We start from the raw sequence: 15,645 nt of genomic DNA, 5'->3' as shown, positions 1-15,645 counted from the left end.
AAGATTTACAGGCCTCAGGAGAGAAAAGACCCATCGGCGTTAACTGCTGCCAGACTAATTGAAGGTCGGGCGTGGAACTTTTTAACGGCGCGGGAAAGTCGTGACTGTTTACATTTGGACGCAACAACACAAGTTGTCACGTGTTTCATTTCTGTCCCGCTTGTCCTCATTCGGGTCACGACTAACTGGAGTTGAGCCCAGTCGACTCTTGGCAAGAGAAGTCTGCTGCACCCCCTGCCCGCAGCGGCTCGGCGGACAATTTCGGGCCCGCTGCAGGGATAGAAAAGCGTTCACGCCAGATGACATTCGCTCAAGAAGCCGAGTCCACCCTGGCCTGCTTGCCAGTCAATCACAGGGCACGAGTGACCCCCCCAACCTTAGACAGACGAGCAGAAATGACGAGCGACAACAATCACGGGCGGTCTTCTCCGGAAGGCGGCGATTAATCACTGAGGCATTTCCCGAGCGGGCCAGCCAGGACGGTTCCACGGCCGCTTCGATGGAAGTCTGCGTTTGTCGCGCGGATCGCCGTGTTCTGGGCAGAGACTTCCTCTTGCTAAACGCTCGCTTGGCGGTGTCACCGAGGGACCCGAAAGAATGCGGGCCAAAGGTTTGTCATCGTAAATCCGACCGCAGTCAAGACTTTGATTTTGCAAGTGAAATGCTTTTCGCTGAAGGTGAACATTTTTCAGATTTGGACTCGTCTTTTCAAAGTCACCATTATTGGCAACAAAGGGCTGCCAACACAATTGAACAAAGACATCCAAGCCACTGTTGACCTTCTAATATATAAAAAAAAAATACTACCTTTCTCACTCAATAATTGCAAATCCAATACCCAGAAGGGTTACAGTATATGACGGCAAACACGAGGCTCATAATTGGCATCCAAATGGATTTTTTTTTCTATTGTGTGTGTGTGTGTGTGTGTGTGTGTGTGTGTGTGTGTGTGTGTGTGTGTGTGTGTGTGTGTGTGTGTGTGTGTGTGTGTGTGAAGCAACCAGCTTCACACATCCTTATTTAGTGCTCAGTTGTACCCAAAAGCGGCCATGACTCAAAGCTTTGTGCGGCTATATTTAGTTGAGGTTGGCACCACAGACCCCCGCGTTACACTTCCACCGAAGCCTCAAATGGCTTCAGGTGGGAAGTGACCTGACTCACTGTTTTGCTTTGGTTTTTTTTTTTTTTTTCACTCCAAGGCTGGGTTAGAATTTGCAAACCCGAATCGGGCTGTAAGTCCGGTAATAGCATCCCATCCTCCGAAGACGCTTCCTGAGGCTGCGCAGGCGCCTGGCAGCGTCGCCGGCTTTCCATCAAGCACCTGAACAAAAACACTTTATTTATAGTGTCGTCAACAAGGACACTTTGTGATGTGGTCCTTGGCTCGGGAGAACCTCACGAGTCAGCTTGCTTCTGACGCTTTGCGATCCTTAATAAACACATTTTATTTTTTGACAGAAAATGAGGTGAACGCGCCGGTCGCACTAGGACGCGGGCAAAAGTCTCAAGGGCTGCCCGAATGAACAGGAAGTCCGCCGTTTGGATTTGAATCGGCCATGTTTAAGTGGTTAGCATCTCTGTCTTCTCGTTTGGAGGTTCAGGGTTGGAGTCTCTTTCCTAAAAGACTCCCGAGTTGTTTCGAGGTGTGAATGTGAGCGCGCGTCGACTGCATGGGGAGGCACCAACTCGTGCCCGGCCTGGAGGGGCCACATCTCCTGCCTGATTTAGACGCACCTCATTCCAATGCTTCGCTCATCGGCAAGCTAGCTGACTGAGCAGCCAGGACTCGTCCCCCTTTTTGGATGGTGAAAGCTAACGCTACTGTCACACGTTCTCAAAACGGAGCGCTGCGCACAGGGTGAGGCCAAAACTCAAGAGGGAAGGACGCTTCCTGTCCGACTGAGTCGGAAATGCCGAACCCCAAAGCTTCTGAAGCTGCCTTCAGATTAGACACACACACACACACACGCACACACACACACACACACACACACACACCAGTGAATTGGGACACACCCCAGAGCACACAAGTAAGCAGCCATGCGAAGTTTGCTGGGGTAAACATGTCACGCACATCCCCTCGCAAGCGTATGACTGCCTGGCTGGAACACACACACACACACACACACTGTGAAACTCCCATCCGCTGGGAGTATTGTTAGATTCTTCCTCTTCTGACGCCCGCCAGCCTCAGGAAAAGGAAATGCAGTCTTGTGTAACCTTTCCACACAGATACAGAAAGAGAGAGTCTTTTTTTTCCCCCCCCGATCGATCCTGGTCTAGACGTGTTTTACCAATGGAGGCCAAAGTTGAGGGTTGTGTAGGAAGTTGCCAGAAAAGTGTAACTTGTCCGACAGTCTGGGACCTCTGACCGAATAATCAATGACGGGTCCTCGGTTTACGACAGAGTTGCGTTGTCGACGAGGGCAGAAAACGCTCAAGTATTCCGACTTAATGCTGGAAACTCTCCGTGGTGGCAAATGTACTCAGCTTCTGGACTTAAGTAGTGTAAAAAAAAAAAACGATATCGGTCAAAGTAGCGCAATCGATTTTAAATGACAAAGCCCAACGCGGGGGACACACACACACACACACACGGGCCTGTTTTGACGAAATAAGGAGACAAAGCTCCAGAAATCTGTTTTCAAATGGAGGAATGTAACGGAAAGTTTTGCGGCAGCGCCGTGCGTCTCCTCTCGACGAACTCTGGGAAAACTTGATGAGACGCTCTTTTGCTCCACCACTCGGAAATTAATGTAGCGATTCGCCGAGACCTCGCTTCGGCTCTTTTAAGAGTTTACTCACATTTGAAAGCCCGAACGCAAACACCTACGCGATAGATGCAAGGCCATTAGCGCTAATGGTATACCTTGAACTGAGTGCTGATGAAACCCCGAAGAAGTCCCGTACAGGCTGTGTTGAGTGCACGCCGAGGACTTGACGCCTTCTCATTTTAGTTGCATGCTGCTTTTCCATTGCTAATCTTGTTAATGACCTTGTTCTCGCTCTTTGTTAATCGTACAATCCGAGACAATGAAATCACGCGCTGTTGTGCTAATGGACGTGACCGTGCAATGGTTTTTATTCTTTCCTTCAGATTTTTTTTTTCCCCCCCACAAAGTTCCTGACGACTTTTTCCGAACTGGAGAAAAGCAAAGCGTTAGCCGTCTCAGGAGAATGTGAAAGGAATATGCTTCTGTTGATCGCACTGTTGATTTACAATTTAAATTGGTGTCAAGCGAGGGGTAAAAAGTTCAACAAAAAGAAGTCTGACGTGAGCTCTGGTGTGGCTGCTGTAGAGTGCCTCGTTGTTGCGGTGTTGAAAACTTGTACGACAACCTGGTAGGATATAGTCCAGGCGCCGGAGGCTTCGGGCAGAAACATTTTCCCAGTTCAAACATGTCGTTAGCATCCTGGTATTTGATTAGCGGTTGACAGTTGAGCGGATCGTGGTTTTAACACTTTGAGTGGACACGCCCACAGCACTGAGGAGGGGAGAGAACTGCTTGATGTTGAAGCAGCATTTGATTTTTTTCTCTTTTTAATCATTCCAATATGGACACTTTTCTGTGAAAATGTAGAAGACGTTTATTTTCATTTTGCAGGGACTTGAAATATTTCCAATGTGATGTCTTTTGGATCACTGCAGCCAAAGTCGTCAAATCCCAGGGTGAAAGAATCGACATTTGAGTTACAGTATTTGTACTGCCGTCAAGACGGGTCAAATTTGACCTTGGCAGTATGTAGCGATTAAACTTTGGCGTGTTTTTTTTTTTTTTTTTCTCTGAGCCATATTTTTAAAAAATCCATGTGGGCGACAACTTTGCTGCAACTGACTTGACTTTCCGAAATGACCCTCCTGCCCGGCATGCCGTTATGTTATAAAAAAAAAAAAATTCCCAGAAATATTCAACAATTCTTCCCCCTACTCAAGAGGGTTATTTTTAGGACACAGACCCCCCCCCCACCTCCTTTCCCCTGCAGTTTGGATGGTCTGGTCCTGACCAGAGGAAGAGGAGTGGCAGGGAGGGGAAATGGTGAACAATGACTTTATGAACGTGATGCCCGACACAAGCAACACATCAGGACTTAACTGCGGCGCTCCAACTCAGGATATATATTTCCCACTTTGGATTTAATTCTTTTTAAACTCCCTATTTTGTTTTTGTTTTTTTTTTTTGTTTTGTTTTTTGTTTTTTTGTTTTTTTTTTTTGGTGGGCTGCATTTTATCCCATCCAAATGGAAGTTTGCTAATAAGCTTCAAGCATGTTAATCCCAAGTGAGTATGCGTTTGACTAATAATAGAATGTTTGTCTTTGATGGCAGCTGCTATTTAATAGGCCTCCACGAGCTAAGCGGGCGATTGGCATTTAATTAGCATCGTGAGTAGTCATTAATGAGACGCCGATGCAGCCTCTGCCTGCTGTAAGTGTGTCCTTCGCCAACGTCTGTTTGCTAGAGTGGGAGCTTTTTTTTTCCTTTTTCACGAGAGCCACGATCAGGTTAAAAAGTGCAAAAATGTCGGTTGTACGCCTGTGGAGGGGGGGGGGGCATTATGGCTTTAAAATAAAATCTCCAAAATCCGATAATTGTTTCCAATGTTTTTTTTTAGAAAAAAAGCAAATGACTCTTAACCTTATTACGCAGTTTTGCGCTTTGTTTTTTTTCTCCCCAGGGTCAACATGCCCAGAAATAATATAGATGCAAAAAAAAAAAAAAAAAAAGACATATGTTCAACCAAACCATGTTATTCCATCCAAAGAAAGTCCTCTATTGTAATGCTAGCATGCGAAAGGTGGTCGGTGGGCTAATAGAAACTAGCATCGGCGTAACGGTAATTGTAAACCTTCGAATGCCTGCTGCTTAGACCTACACCGAGCAGCGTTACATACAAACAGTTCACACATCACTGCTGACCGGCAGTCATTTTCTCTGCTCCTTGGTAACGACGATGACTGAATCTCGGTTGGGGACCTTCTCTGCCTCGTCTTCTTATGCCTTCATCGTCTGCTACTTGGCATGTTGCGGCACAAAGCGAAAATCGTTTGAAAATCAACAACAACAACAAATAACCATGTCACTCTCGTTCCTGTTTTGTCTTTATTGTCGCGTTTTTCTGTTGAGAGAGTTTTACGCACGAAATGTGGATTCCAAAGTGCTGCTCTTCAGTGGAGTTGAACTTCTGCAGCGAAATTACAGACTTATCACCAACTAAGTTCTTTTGTTTGTCCCCTCCAATCAGTGGTTCATCCGTGTAGACACTTTTTAGACTCTTTGTGCTGTCTTCCTGTCAGTTGGAGTCGAGAGCATTCTTGATCACGTATACAGCGAGGCGGCTACAAATGCAAAAAGGAATCAACAAGACGCCGCATCACGATCTGTTTTGTTTGGGGAAGAGGGAGAAAAAAAAAAACAAAAAAACAACAATTCCCCAGCCGTCGCTCCAATTTGCTTCACCCTAACTCGGGAGGGTTTATCTCAACTCATTAGAGCTCGGCGCGGAACTACAAACTCTTTTGGGGCGCGGGGGGAAGTTGGGGGGGAAGTGGGGGGGGGGCGGTATTCAATGGAGCAATCTTTCCGCTGGAGTGTACTTTGTACAAGTGTTGTTAGCAACGGATGGCAACAAGAGTGCTGGCATTAGTACGCAGAAGCCAGATTGTTGACGGTCTCCATGCAGTCATGCTGCGGCCCGATGATCCCGCGGTGGACACGCGTGATCGATAATGTGGTTGAATTTCAGCATTTCTCCCTCTGCCAATCCGAGTCAGCAAAGGCCCCGATGACCTGATGTTGTCTAAAAGATGATCCTGAGGCCCGATGATCTCGCGCCGTAGGGAGGGTGAGCAAAGGCCAGGTTCTGCGGTGTCTGTGAAAGATCATCCTGAGTGTTAGCGATGTCCGCTGTGCGATGTGCTGTCGATTCCTTACCTGTGTAACTTCAACGTGTCTTTCAGCATGCGGAAGTTGGCCAGACTCTTAACAAAATGTCCTTGGAAAAGAGATGTTTAAACAAATTGACAAACAGCCCTTTGCTCCTGCTTTTTGCTTGCTGTTTGCTCTTCAGTAAAATACGGGAGGTTTCAGGGAATAGAGGAGGTTAAAAAAACACTAGTCAAGAGGTTAATTAAGAGCTTTTTTTGGTGCATATTTATGCAGAATGTGATTACATTTTCTCTCGGGAAATTAAGATGGAGTTGGGGGTGTTGAGGGGGCATCTCTCACAATCAAAGCGGACAAGCAAAATACATCAAGGTATCATCCTGGCTTTGTTGAGTCCACAAAAAATACATTTGGCACACAAAGATTGGGTGCTCCTCCATGACCTGGATGACCGAGAATCTCCAGAGAACAGAAGAGAAACACCCCCCAGCATTTTTAGCAAGGACACTGCTATTTTATATTGATGTTGTGACAGTCAGTTAGAAGTGCGTTTGGCAATTATGCTCTTCGAATAGCGATTTGCGTGTTTATCCCTGACTGTTAAAAATGGCATTGTTGACTGTGCGATACAGTATTGGACCCCCCCCCCCCACTTCACTCGAGCAGTGGTGTTTCTGAAGATTGCTCGGAACTCAAATTTGGCTCGCAGCACAAAGCAAAATATCAACCGCGCTCGTGACTTCAAAAACGTGTGACCTTTTTGGGAGGGTTTCCGGGTAGAAGACTTTGAAGACGTGCCCAATTGCAGCTAACGGGACGCTAGCTGAAGGACTTCACAGCAACTAGCGAACAAGCGATAAGGAAATCAAAACCGCCCCTTGAAGGTGCGATACTGTCGGAATATGCCCCCCCAAATCTCATCTGTCGGTGAGTTATGTAAGCGAGGGAAAAAAAAAAATCCAAATGGACAGAAATAGAAAAGCAGGAGAGCGCATAGCTTTGAAAATGACGCTAATTCACGCTTGGCCTAATTAGTTTGTGGAAGTTTTAAGCGCAGGCAAGGAAGAAAACCACACCTGTCAGAAACCACAATGAAGTGTCAAGCCCAGCCCTGGCGTTCATTCATTCACCCCCCCCCCGGCACCCTTGTATTTACGTCAGCAATGCTATCTGCCCAGCTCCCGTTTGGCTATTAGCCCGGTCGGCTTTCTACATGACTGTGTGTATGTGTCATAGGAAGTTGGTGGTGTGGCCCCTCCGGACTCCGATAAGAGATTTGGATGTGCGATGAAACATGGCCCAGCCTCCGTAGGCAACGCCCGGGAAGTTCTCAACATCCATATGGAAGCCGCCATTTTGTTTTTTGGCCCGTAGGACCGGAGAAATATTGTCAAGAAAAAAGAAAACCTCACATGTGGTCCAGCCGCGCAGTTTCTGTTGCGCTCGTCCTCATGCCGTTTGCCTTCCCTTTGGAAATGTGTCTTGGCAGTTGTCATTTCTGGTCAAGCTGGATTTCCAGCTTGAGAGTCAACATCAGACACAACTCGACTTCATGTCATTGACTATGTGTCACCAGGCGTCAGGAAGGCGCATGAGCAAATCCTTCCGGGCGCCCGCCGCCGCCGCCTTTCTCTTGCTTCCAACATTTGACATGTGAGTGCAGGGAGGGGAAACATTCACCTGTTTTACCCCTCAGTGAACTCATCGTTGGCTTCTGGGCAAATGTATTAAGTGCTCTGCGTGAAGGTCAGGAAGATGCTGGAGAGTGTCTGAAAGGGACTTTTGTATTTTAAGATGTGAGAGACCCACAGATGACAAGGGGGATTTTTTTTGGGGGGGGGGGTGTCTAACCACTCTATCTTGGTTATGACTGATTTGGCTGAACCACTTTGACCGCACAAGGATTTGCCTTCATAATTAGTGAAGGGGTTTAACATTTACAAATGTCGACCCTGACATTCTGAACAGATCAGGGTGCGGGGCGGGGGTGGAGTTGGGGTGGGGGGGTCTCTCTTCCGACAAGACAAGATTCAGCGTGATCATCGGGTTTTGTTTACTGGACACCGCTTGAACGTCTTCCATTGTTGGCAGCAAACATTTTCAGAGCTGATTGCAACACGCTCCTCTCGACACAATTTTCAGGATGATTTTAAAGAAGCATCCAGTAATTGGGCCTTGGATGACTGAAGTGCTTAAATACTGTGTGCGACCCTCAAGGTAGTTACCGTTTCTCTGTGGTTTAGTGGGGGGGCTTGCTAAGTCCAGGGCTCTAACATCCACATACTGTATCGGCATATCCCTTTGGATTTCCGTGAGCATCTGCGACCTGCTCGGCGAGCACGCTTGATCCCAGTTCAAGCTCAAATGTCACATCTCCATCGTAAGGCCTCCCGAAATAAGCTCAGTGGTTCAGCCAAGGGGATTTTTTGACTGGTCGGGGTGAATATACCTGAGGTAGTAATATGCCGTTTTTCCTCTCGTCGAGGTCGGTAACGTTCATTTGCTCAAGTGCAAAAAGCACCATGGATATATTAAGTTTAAGCCCCCGCTAAATTTGGACGTTGTCACGCTGCATTCCTAATAAATTGGCATCGCATCCGAGCTGGGATTTATTGACCCGAATATTTGCAAATTCCCTTTCCCGCATCGGCGCCTTCTACGCTCAGGACAGCCAGCCGGGAAATGCCATGAAAGTGTTGTTCAAGAGAAAAGGAAAAGTAAGCTAGGATAGGCTCCAGTTCGCGCACGAGTACAAACACTCGAGAAAACGAATGGATACTTTTCAGACAGAGTCCCTTTTTCGCCCTCCGCCAGTCAGCGGTAATTAAAATTGTCACAGATAATTAATTGCCAGTCTGCGTCCCCAGCTTGTTTCCAACTTAAATTGAATCAAAGCTCATAAAGAGATGGCTGATTAAGTGCAAATATTTGTACACTTAAAGCTGTCCGAGCATGACGTGATTGCCATCAACTCAAGAATTGTTGTGTTTATTTTCTTTGCAGAGATTGAGGCCAAGGAGGCCTGCGATTGGCTACAAGCAGCCGGCTTTCCTCAGTACGCGCAGTTGTTCAAAGGTAAATAACCATCTGTTTGTACCTTGAAGGACCATTGAGCCAATTTCTGATTTCCAGTGAGGAGTCGATTGCAATCAAAGGCAAAATAGAGCCTTGATTATATTTTTGAAGTGTTTGTTCAGAAACCAGATCTATATGTACAGCCACACGTTGCCATTCAAGGCTTTGTCAAGGAAGACGAAGCCAGTGCCTATCTTGTGTCGGGTCCAGTGGTTTTAGTCTGGAGACAGGAAGGGTCTCCACAATGTCACCCTAATCCAAAACTGATCGACGAGCCTCCTGTAGTACTGCAGCATAGATTTCGGAGTATGTGCCAGTTTCAGAACACAAAGCGATTGTTGCAGTACGTCAAAGGCTTGCTGGCAGATCGGAAACGAGACAGGACCCAGTATTGAGCCTTGTGGAACACCTTTGGAACATAGATGGGGAGCTACCTAGAGTCTCACATTGCTGTCGTTGGATTAGATCATTTTGAAACCGGTTAAAAGTCAAAACCAGCATCGATCGGTCAGACTCAATCCAAAAGTAAGCTTGATATGTTGGCGTGTCAGACTGCAGGTTTCCCATCGATGTGGAGCTCGCCAAGAGGGATCACCACTTCCTGGATAAAGATGCTCTGGATTCCCTCAGCAGGTAACACTTGGGATGATGACATTGGGGAATTTTTGTTTGCATTGTTTGTTTGTTTGTTGTTTTTTGGTCTGTTGCTGACACCACGTCAGAGCCTGGCTTCAACTTGCAAATGACATGCCACAAAGAAGGCATCGAATGCCACTTTGGGAGTCCTTGAACCACTTTGCAAGTCACCGTGGCTTTCCCTGCTCAGCTTTAATGAGATTTGGACAGCGGCTCACATTTGAGCTCTCTCTCGGCTCCAAAGTTGTGTTTTGGCGGGATGTCACAGTAGATTAAAAGTGCCAGAAAAGTCATGATACACTGCCTGCTGGGAACTAAACAAGGCAGCTAATAGAAGTGAAACTTGCCAATAGAGGGCAAAGTCAGAACTGCTTCAAGTGTAAATGAAACCGACTGGCGTCAACAGCGCAGTGGTAGGAAGGAACAACATACACAATCTTTGTTACTCTCCTTGACAATGTCGTTCCTTTCTGTATTCTGCAACCCATTGAAATAGCGAAAATGAAGTGGCCATAAGCCTTGCTGTTAAGCAATGTCATTAAAGCCATTTCATTCTAAATTGGCATTTTTCTATGCAAGCTGGGAAATAAACAAATGGCTCACTTATTTTCCCCCAGGACATGATTGGAGTTTAAAATGTTGAAAAAAGTGCCAAAAGAGCAATATTTTTATCTTGTTTGAAATATGTTTTAGCAGCTATTTTGAACTATAAAACCTTAGCTGTAGGCAACAGTGGAAATGTGGTGTTGTTGAGCATGTCGTATTAACTATGAATGAATTATCCAGCAGTTTTTGTCCGCCTAAAGGTTGAAAATTGGACAGCTCTCAGCTTCCCTTTGAAGAAATATCGTGCTTTAGACATGTTGCAATCAAAAACGTATTATATTTACCTGATTGCTGGCTATGTCGCCAATGCGGCATTGCTGCCGTCATTTGCCAGGTGACCATTGAATTGCATCACTTTTTGACTAACTTCATCTTCCTCTTGCAGGCGACTGATCACGTTGAACAAATGTGCGGAGATGAGGCTGGACCTGCCGAAAGCGAAACATCAAGTGAGTTATTGAGAGGGGGGAAGGATGCAGGAATGATTTTGCTTGAGAGCTTGTCGTTTGCTGCTTGTGTTGATTTTCGACGTGTGTTGCAGATGATTATTGTACAATTGTGGTGTCGGCTTTCAGAGCGATGAAGACTTTCTCGAGGACGATTTCTGCGCCATTAGCCCCAGGTGGACGCACGACAGGCTGATGCGACAATGGCGGCGCCTGGATTCCTCGACGGAATTTCTCCACTCATCTGATGCCTCAAGCTTCCCGCAGGACGTGTCTTTGTATGACCACCGCGACGACCGCCACGATGTCTGCTCCATTCGCAGTTCGAGCAGCACAGAGAGCGAACGCCAAAACCGAAAGAGTCCAAAAGAGGGCGCCGATCCTAACAGAAGCATCGCGGACGACCAGGCCACCAGCCGGAGCTCCTCGCGCTGCTCCTCGTCCAACAAGACCCCGTCCCTCGACATGTCGTTCAGCGGACCCCCGTCGCCTGGAGACAGAAGTGGTGGAGGATCGTCCACTGCGAGTCTGGAAGTCTACATCATGGATAAACCACCACGCAAAAAGGGGACCAGCCTTCTGAGGAAGATGGAGAAACTGAGATTGAGAGGAACAACTGGACTCCTCTCTGCACCCAGGAACCATGCAAATCTGGCTGCGGTAGCTCGAGGGTCTGCGGATGGAAGAGGCCCCTCGAGGTGAGCATTGTTGAATTGGTGAACTAGCTTTACTCATTGAGACAAGTGATGGTGGTGTTCCTCATGGCTCCTTTCTAGAGCTGCAGGTTTTTTTTTTTTGCATGGCCACAGAAACAAACAAAAAAGAAAACATTTTAGAAGTGTTGATTTAAAGTTTCTGCGACACTAAATGAAAGTTTTATTGATGTTTATACGTAGCTGTGCATCTTCTTCACCCTCGTCCCCTCACGCCATGAGCAGCAGCAGCAGTAATAGCCACTCGGAGAGCAGCAGCGCGGTCAGCACGCCCAGCCCGGTCACGCGTGTCCGGAGTAACTGCAAACGCACCGAAATGGGCGAAGGAGTGACCCGCAACAACCACCACACAGGCACCACGGTCAGTACGAAACAAGATAGTAGACCCCTGGAAACAAATGGAAATAATCCCATATTCCGTGCGGTGTCCCACAAGGATCGATTCTCAGACATCTGTTTGTTTCTTCTATCTTAAAAGAGACCTATTATGGCATTATTCACCCCTTTATTTACCCTCTCAGGACAACAAAGACCAACACAATAACAACAACAACAACAACAACATGAACCACAACAGCCTGCTCTTCCACATCCCCAATGGCCACAAACCGGGCACCTTTCCAACCTCCCTCGCCCACAAGCACGCCTTCTTGTCCCCCATCATGGATCAATCCGCTGTCAACTGGAGGACGGGAAGCTTCCACGGTTACCAAGAACGACGCAGTTGCCGCCGGGGCACGTCGTCGCTCGACACCTCACCAAGCCCACCGGATCATCGGCTGAGCGTCTACGACAACGTGCCGGACAACCAGCAGCTTTCTGAGAGCGAAGGTGGCAGCGGGGGGAGTGTTAGCGATGCGGAGAGGGTGGGGGACGAGGTGGGTACTGTCTCACCATTTATGGTTTACGGTCTTGTTATATGATGTTTCTTTTTTTTATTGTTCTTACATAGCACAGTACTGCACTACCTTACAATGGCGATGCGATGGATGTTTACATTTTGTGATTTTGCTTGAATGTCAGGTGTCTCGACTGTTGGGAAGCGAGGACGTTTTCTCGGCTCTGGACACGGTTTTGGAAAGGATCAACGACCTGCAGCAACTGGTCTCCACCTGGGCCGAGAGTCTATCCGAAGACGACTGTCAGCGAGATTCCTCTTCCGCCTCTTCTTCTGCTTCCTCCTGCTCACCTGCCAGCGGCTCCTCCGCCACCTCCCCCTGCCCTTCCTCCCCGATCCACATCCACCTGGAGGTGCAGCATTCAGAGGAGGACGAGGAGGGCTTGGAGGAGGGAGAGGAGGAGAGCTGCGAGAAGTCGTCGGTGAGCGAAGACGAGTCCAAAACCAGATCGCCGCAAGACCAGAGCAGGTGAGGAACCGGAAATCAGCATCGACAATATGGACAGTAATTACAAGTCTTCCAACAAGTGCTACTTGAAGCCACACGAACAGAGCAGCAACACACAGAGAAGAAAGCATACTTTGGGCAGGCATATCGCTTCTATTCTTCGATGAAAGGCATTCCTGGCATTTTGTCACATTTCCCAGCCGAGCCAGCCAGCAGCTGCACTGGTCCAGTGAGCAGAGCCTTCCCTCTTTGCCAGCCAGCCCGGGCGTGGAACACCAGTCCGTCTCCCAGTTCGCTCTCCTTCAGAAGCTGGCCCTGCTCAAACTCACCGCCCTGATGGACAAATACTCGCCATCCAGCAAGCAAGGTTGGAGCTGGTAAGCGGCCGCTCAGTGGCAGAGGTTGAATCCAAGCGCGTGGTTGATGATAAACAAAACATAATTGTGTGGCTACACAAGTGCGTGGGCTATTTTAGGCAGCCTGTTTTGAAAAGTCATCTATTATTCATGGCTCAGGTGCAGACTGGCTCCCCGGCTGTAAAATTACTCTGGAGTTATTTCAAGGGGACAGTCAAGCGCGTACTGTTAGGCAAGCTTTAGTGTACAAGGACTAAGTTACATTGTAGCAAAGTCTCAGGAAATCGCTTTCATCCAGAGTTTCCGAGGTCGTCACAAGCCAAAGGTTCACAAAGATGTCCCACATTCTAAAACATTGATATGATGCTGTACAGTGTTAGATTGGGGAAGTGGCAGTAAAACAGGCCAAAATAATTTCCCATTGATGCCGGTACTTTTTTTCAAGTAAATCAGGCAGCGGAAATAGGAATATCACATCCCACTTCACAGTACAACCTAGGTAATCTCTCAGGCACAAAAATTTATTCTATTGTATCGTAATGATAATTGGACCTTGCTGCTCAAATTAAGCCTGATTGCGGGGATGTGTGTACTGTGCACCGCTTCACAAGTGCTAGTAATGAAAGTGTGTCAAAGGATTGCACAAGGAGCCACGTGGCCCATGGGAGACAACATAAGCGGCTGTGTCACAAAAGCCCCAAATGCTAAAATGGTCTTTTTAGGAATACAGCTGATTCTGTGTGGAGGTTCTTGATTCCGCTCAGCTTCCGAGAGGCGCTCTCGGATTCACAGGAAATGAAAAAGGGTCTGGAAGGCTTTCATGACGCCGTCATGAAACAGGATGACGAGCTGAGCAAGAGAGTCCTTAGTGACACACAAAAAAAAAAAAATGTCCTGAAATGTCCCAGTCTTTGATCCTTTTCCATGATTTCCTGAGCCTGCGCATGTTTTTTTGGGTTTTTTTTTTTTTAGGCTGCACACATTCAACCATCAGGGACACACACGCACAATGTTCATTTGGCTCTTCCTTCAAAGGAAACACATTGGGCCATGCCGAGGATTGAGACAGTTTCCTGTGCGACTGCCCAAGCTGTTTCATGGGCTCCAAAATAAATTTAAAAAATAAAAAAATCAGATCAACGGCAGTTCTCAGGATAAGCCTTTCGGAGGACGAGCAAGGCCACACAGGCACGACAACGCTCTGATGGTGATCGAAGAAATCATCATTTTTAGGAGAATGAACAAAATATTGAATTTTGACATGACTAAAAGTCGGAATTTGACGTCCAAATTTTTGGTCATTTTATGAAAGATTTTTGGTCATTTCATGAAAGTGAAATCGTACGGTTATCAGAAAAGCTCAAAGTTGTATGAGTCAATCAGCGTTTTTGGACACAACATTAGAGCTTCACACAAAGAAAGTTGCTATATTATCCGAAAAAGTCATAACTGTGTGTGAATGTTTGTGTGAATTTTTGGTGCAGAAAGTCTGAATGGAAGGAGCAGCAAATTTGTAGTTTCTATGACAGTAGAATCATACCCCTGAAAGAAAAAAAAAAGTAGAATTCTTCTGAATGAGGTTATCATTTTAGGGCACAAAATAGTTTTATACAAACCAAATTGTAGTACTGTGTTCTAAGTTGTTTTGTTTTATTACGTGCAGAAAGTCTGAATGGAAGGAGCAGCAAATTTGTAGTTTCTATGACAGTAGAATCGTACCACTGAAGAAAGAAAAAAAAAAGTAGAATTCTTCTGAATGAAGTTATCATTTTAGGGCACAAACTAGTTTTATACAAACCAAATTGTAGTACTGTCTTTATAAGTTGTTTTGTTTTATTATAACAAAGGAGCGTTCCCAAGACGATGGTGAGGAAGGCCAAGGCGTCACCTGCCAAGGCCAGGCGGGTTTTCGGCGAAACTTGAACTATTTCTCTAAGAAAAAACAGAACAATGAAGGGATGATGATGAAAATTGTTGGGTTGGCGGAGATTTTACACGCAGGTTCTGCAGTAAAGTGCTGGCACATAGTCACTTGGTGTATTGTTGGAGTCATACATCTTGATTGGGAGACGAATATTTTTATATGGCAGCAAAAAGCTACCTTTAGTTGTTGTCAGTGGAAGATAGAGTCGGTGTGCTTACACATTCGCACTTCTGGATCACTTTGTTCGAAATCATCCATTTGTTTTTGTTTTTTTTAGATAAGTGTAAAATATATTTGAAATTATATTGAACTGTTTTGGGATTATAGTTTGAGACATTTATGCTTTAAACTCCCTATATTAAGTTGGCAATTATAAACCTGTTATTGGGGGGCATCAATTACTCATGCTTTCTCGATTTCCAGGGACGTGCGTGTGGTCAGGGGAGGCACACCTTCATGTGAGAGGTTTAAAAAAAAAAAAAAAAAAAAAAGATTAAAAAAAATTTGAATGAAGAAAGTAAATTAGGAGAATATCTTTCCTAGAATTAAAAATACTTATGCCATTCCTGTTCTTTAATATTATTGTAAGAAGGCTGGATGCCCAAACCAAATTTCACATGAAAAAGTTGCCATTTAAAAAAAAAAAAAAAGCCACAGTGG

The 15,645-nt window shown here is 46.2% G+C and overlaps 1 protein-coding gene and 1 long non-coding RNA gene across 2 annotated transcripts in view; both read left to right on the top strand.

Annotated features, from left to right (window-relative positions):
* LOC109508226 (rho GTPase-activating protein 7) overlaps positions 1-15,645 on the top strand; it is a 30,947-nt gene that overhangs the window by 11,630 nt on the left and 3,672 nt on the right. The window contains exons 2-11 of the mRNA XM_019858103.1: positions 8,887-8,958; positions 9,510-9,591; positions 10,586-10,649; positions 10,776-11,344; positions 11,543-11,720; positions 11,881-12,237; positions 12,383-12,726; positions 12,906-13,082; positions 14,909-14,973; positions 15,409-15,421. Of these exons, the coding sequence (XP_019713662.1) occupies positions 8,887-8,958; positions 9,510-9,591; positions 10,586-10,649; positions 10,776-11,344; positions 11,543-11,720; positions 11,881-12,237; positions 12,383-12,726; positions 12,906-13,082; positions 14,909-14,973; positions 15,409-15,421 (1,921 nt within the window). The remainder of the gene's footprint in view (positions 1-8,886; positions 8,959-9,509; positions 9,592-10,585; positions 10,650-10,775; positions 11,345-11,542; positions 11,721-11,880; positions 12,238-12,382; positions 12,727-12,905; positions 13,083-14,908; positions 14,974-15,408; positions 15,422-15,645) is intronic.
* On the top strand, positions 3,944-7,283 carry LOC109508243 (uncharacterized). The gene is made up of 2 exons (XR_002166621.1): positions 3,944-4,279; positions 7,120-7,283. It is a non-coding gene; the product is annotated as an uncharacterized LOC109508243 (long non-coding RNA).

Source organism: Hippocampus comes, unplaced genomic scaffold (genome assembly GCF_001891065.2).
Source record: "Hippocampus comes isolate QL1 unplaced genomic scaffold, H_comes_QL1_v1.1 scaffold265, whole genome shotgun sequence".
Classification (NCBI taxonomy): Eukaryota; Metazoa; Chordata; class Actinopteri; order Syngnathiformes; family Syngnathidae; genus Hippocampus; species Hippocampus comes.
This window is presented reverse-complemented; position numbering and strand designations above follow the sequence as displayed.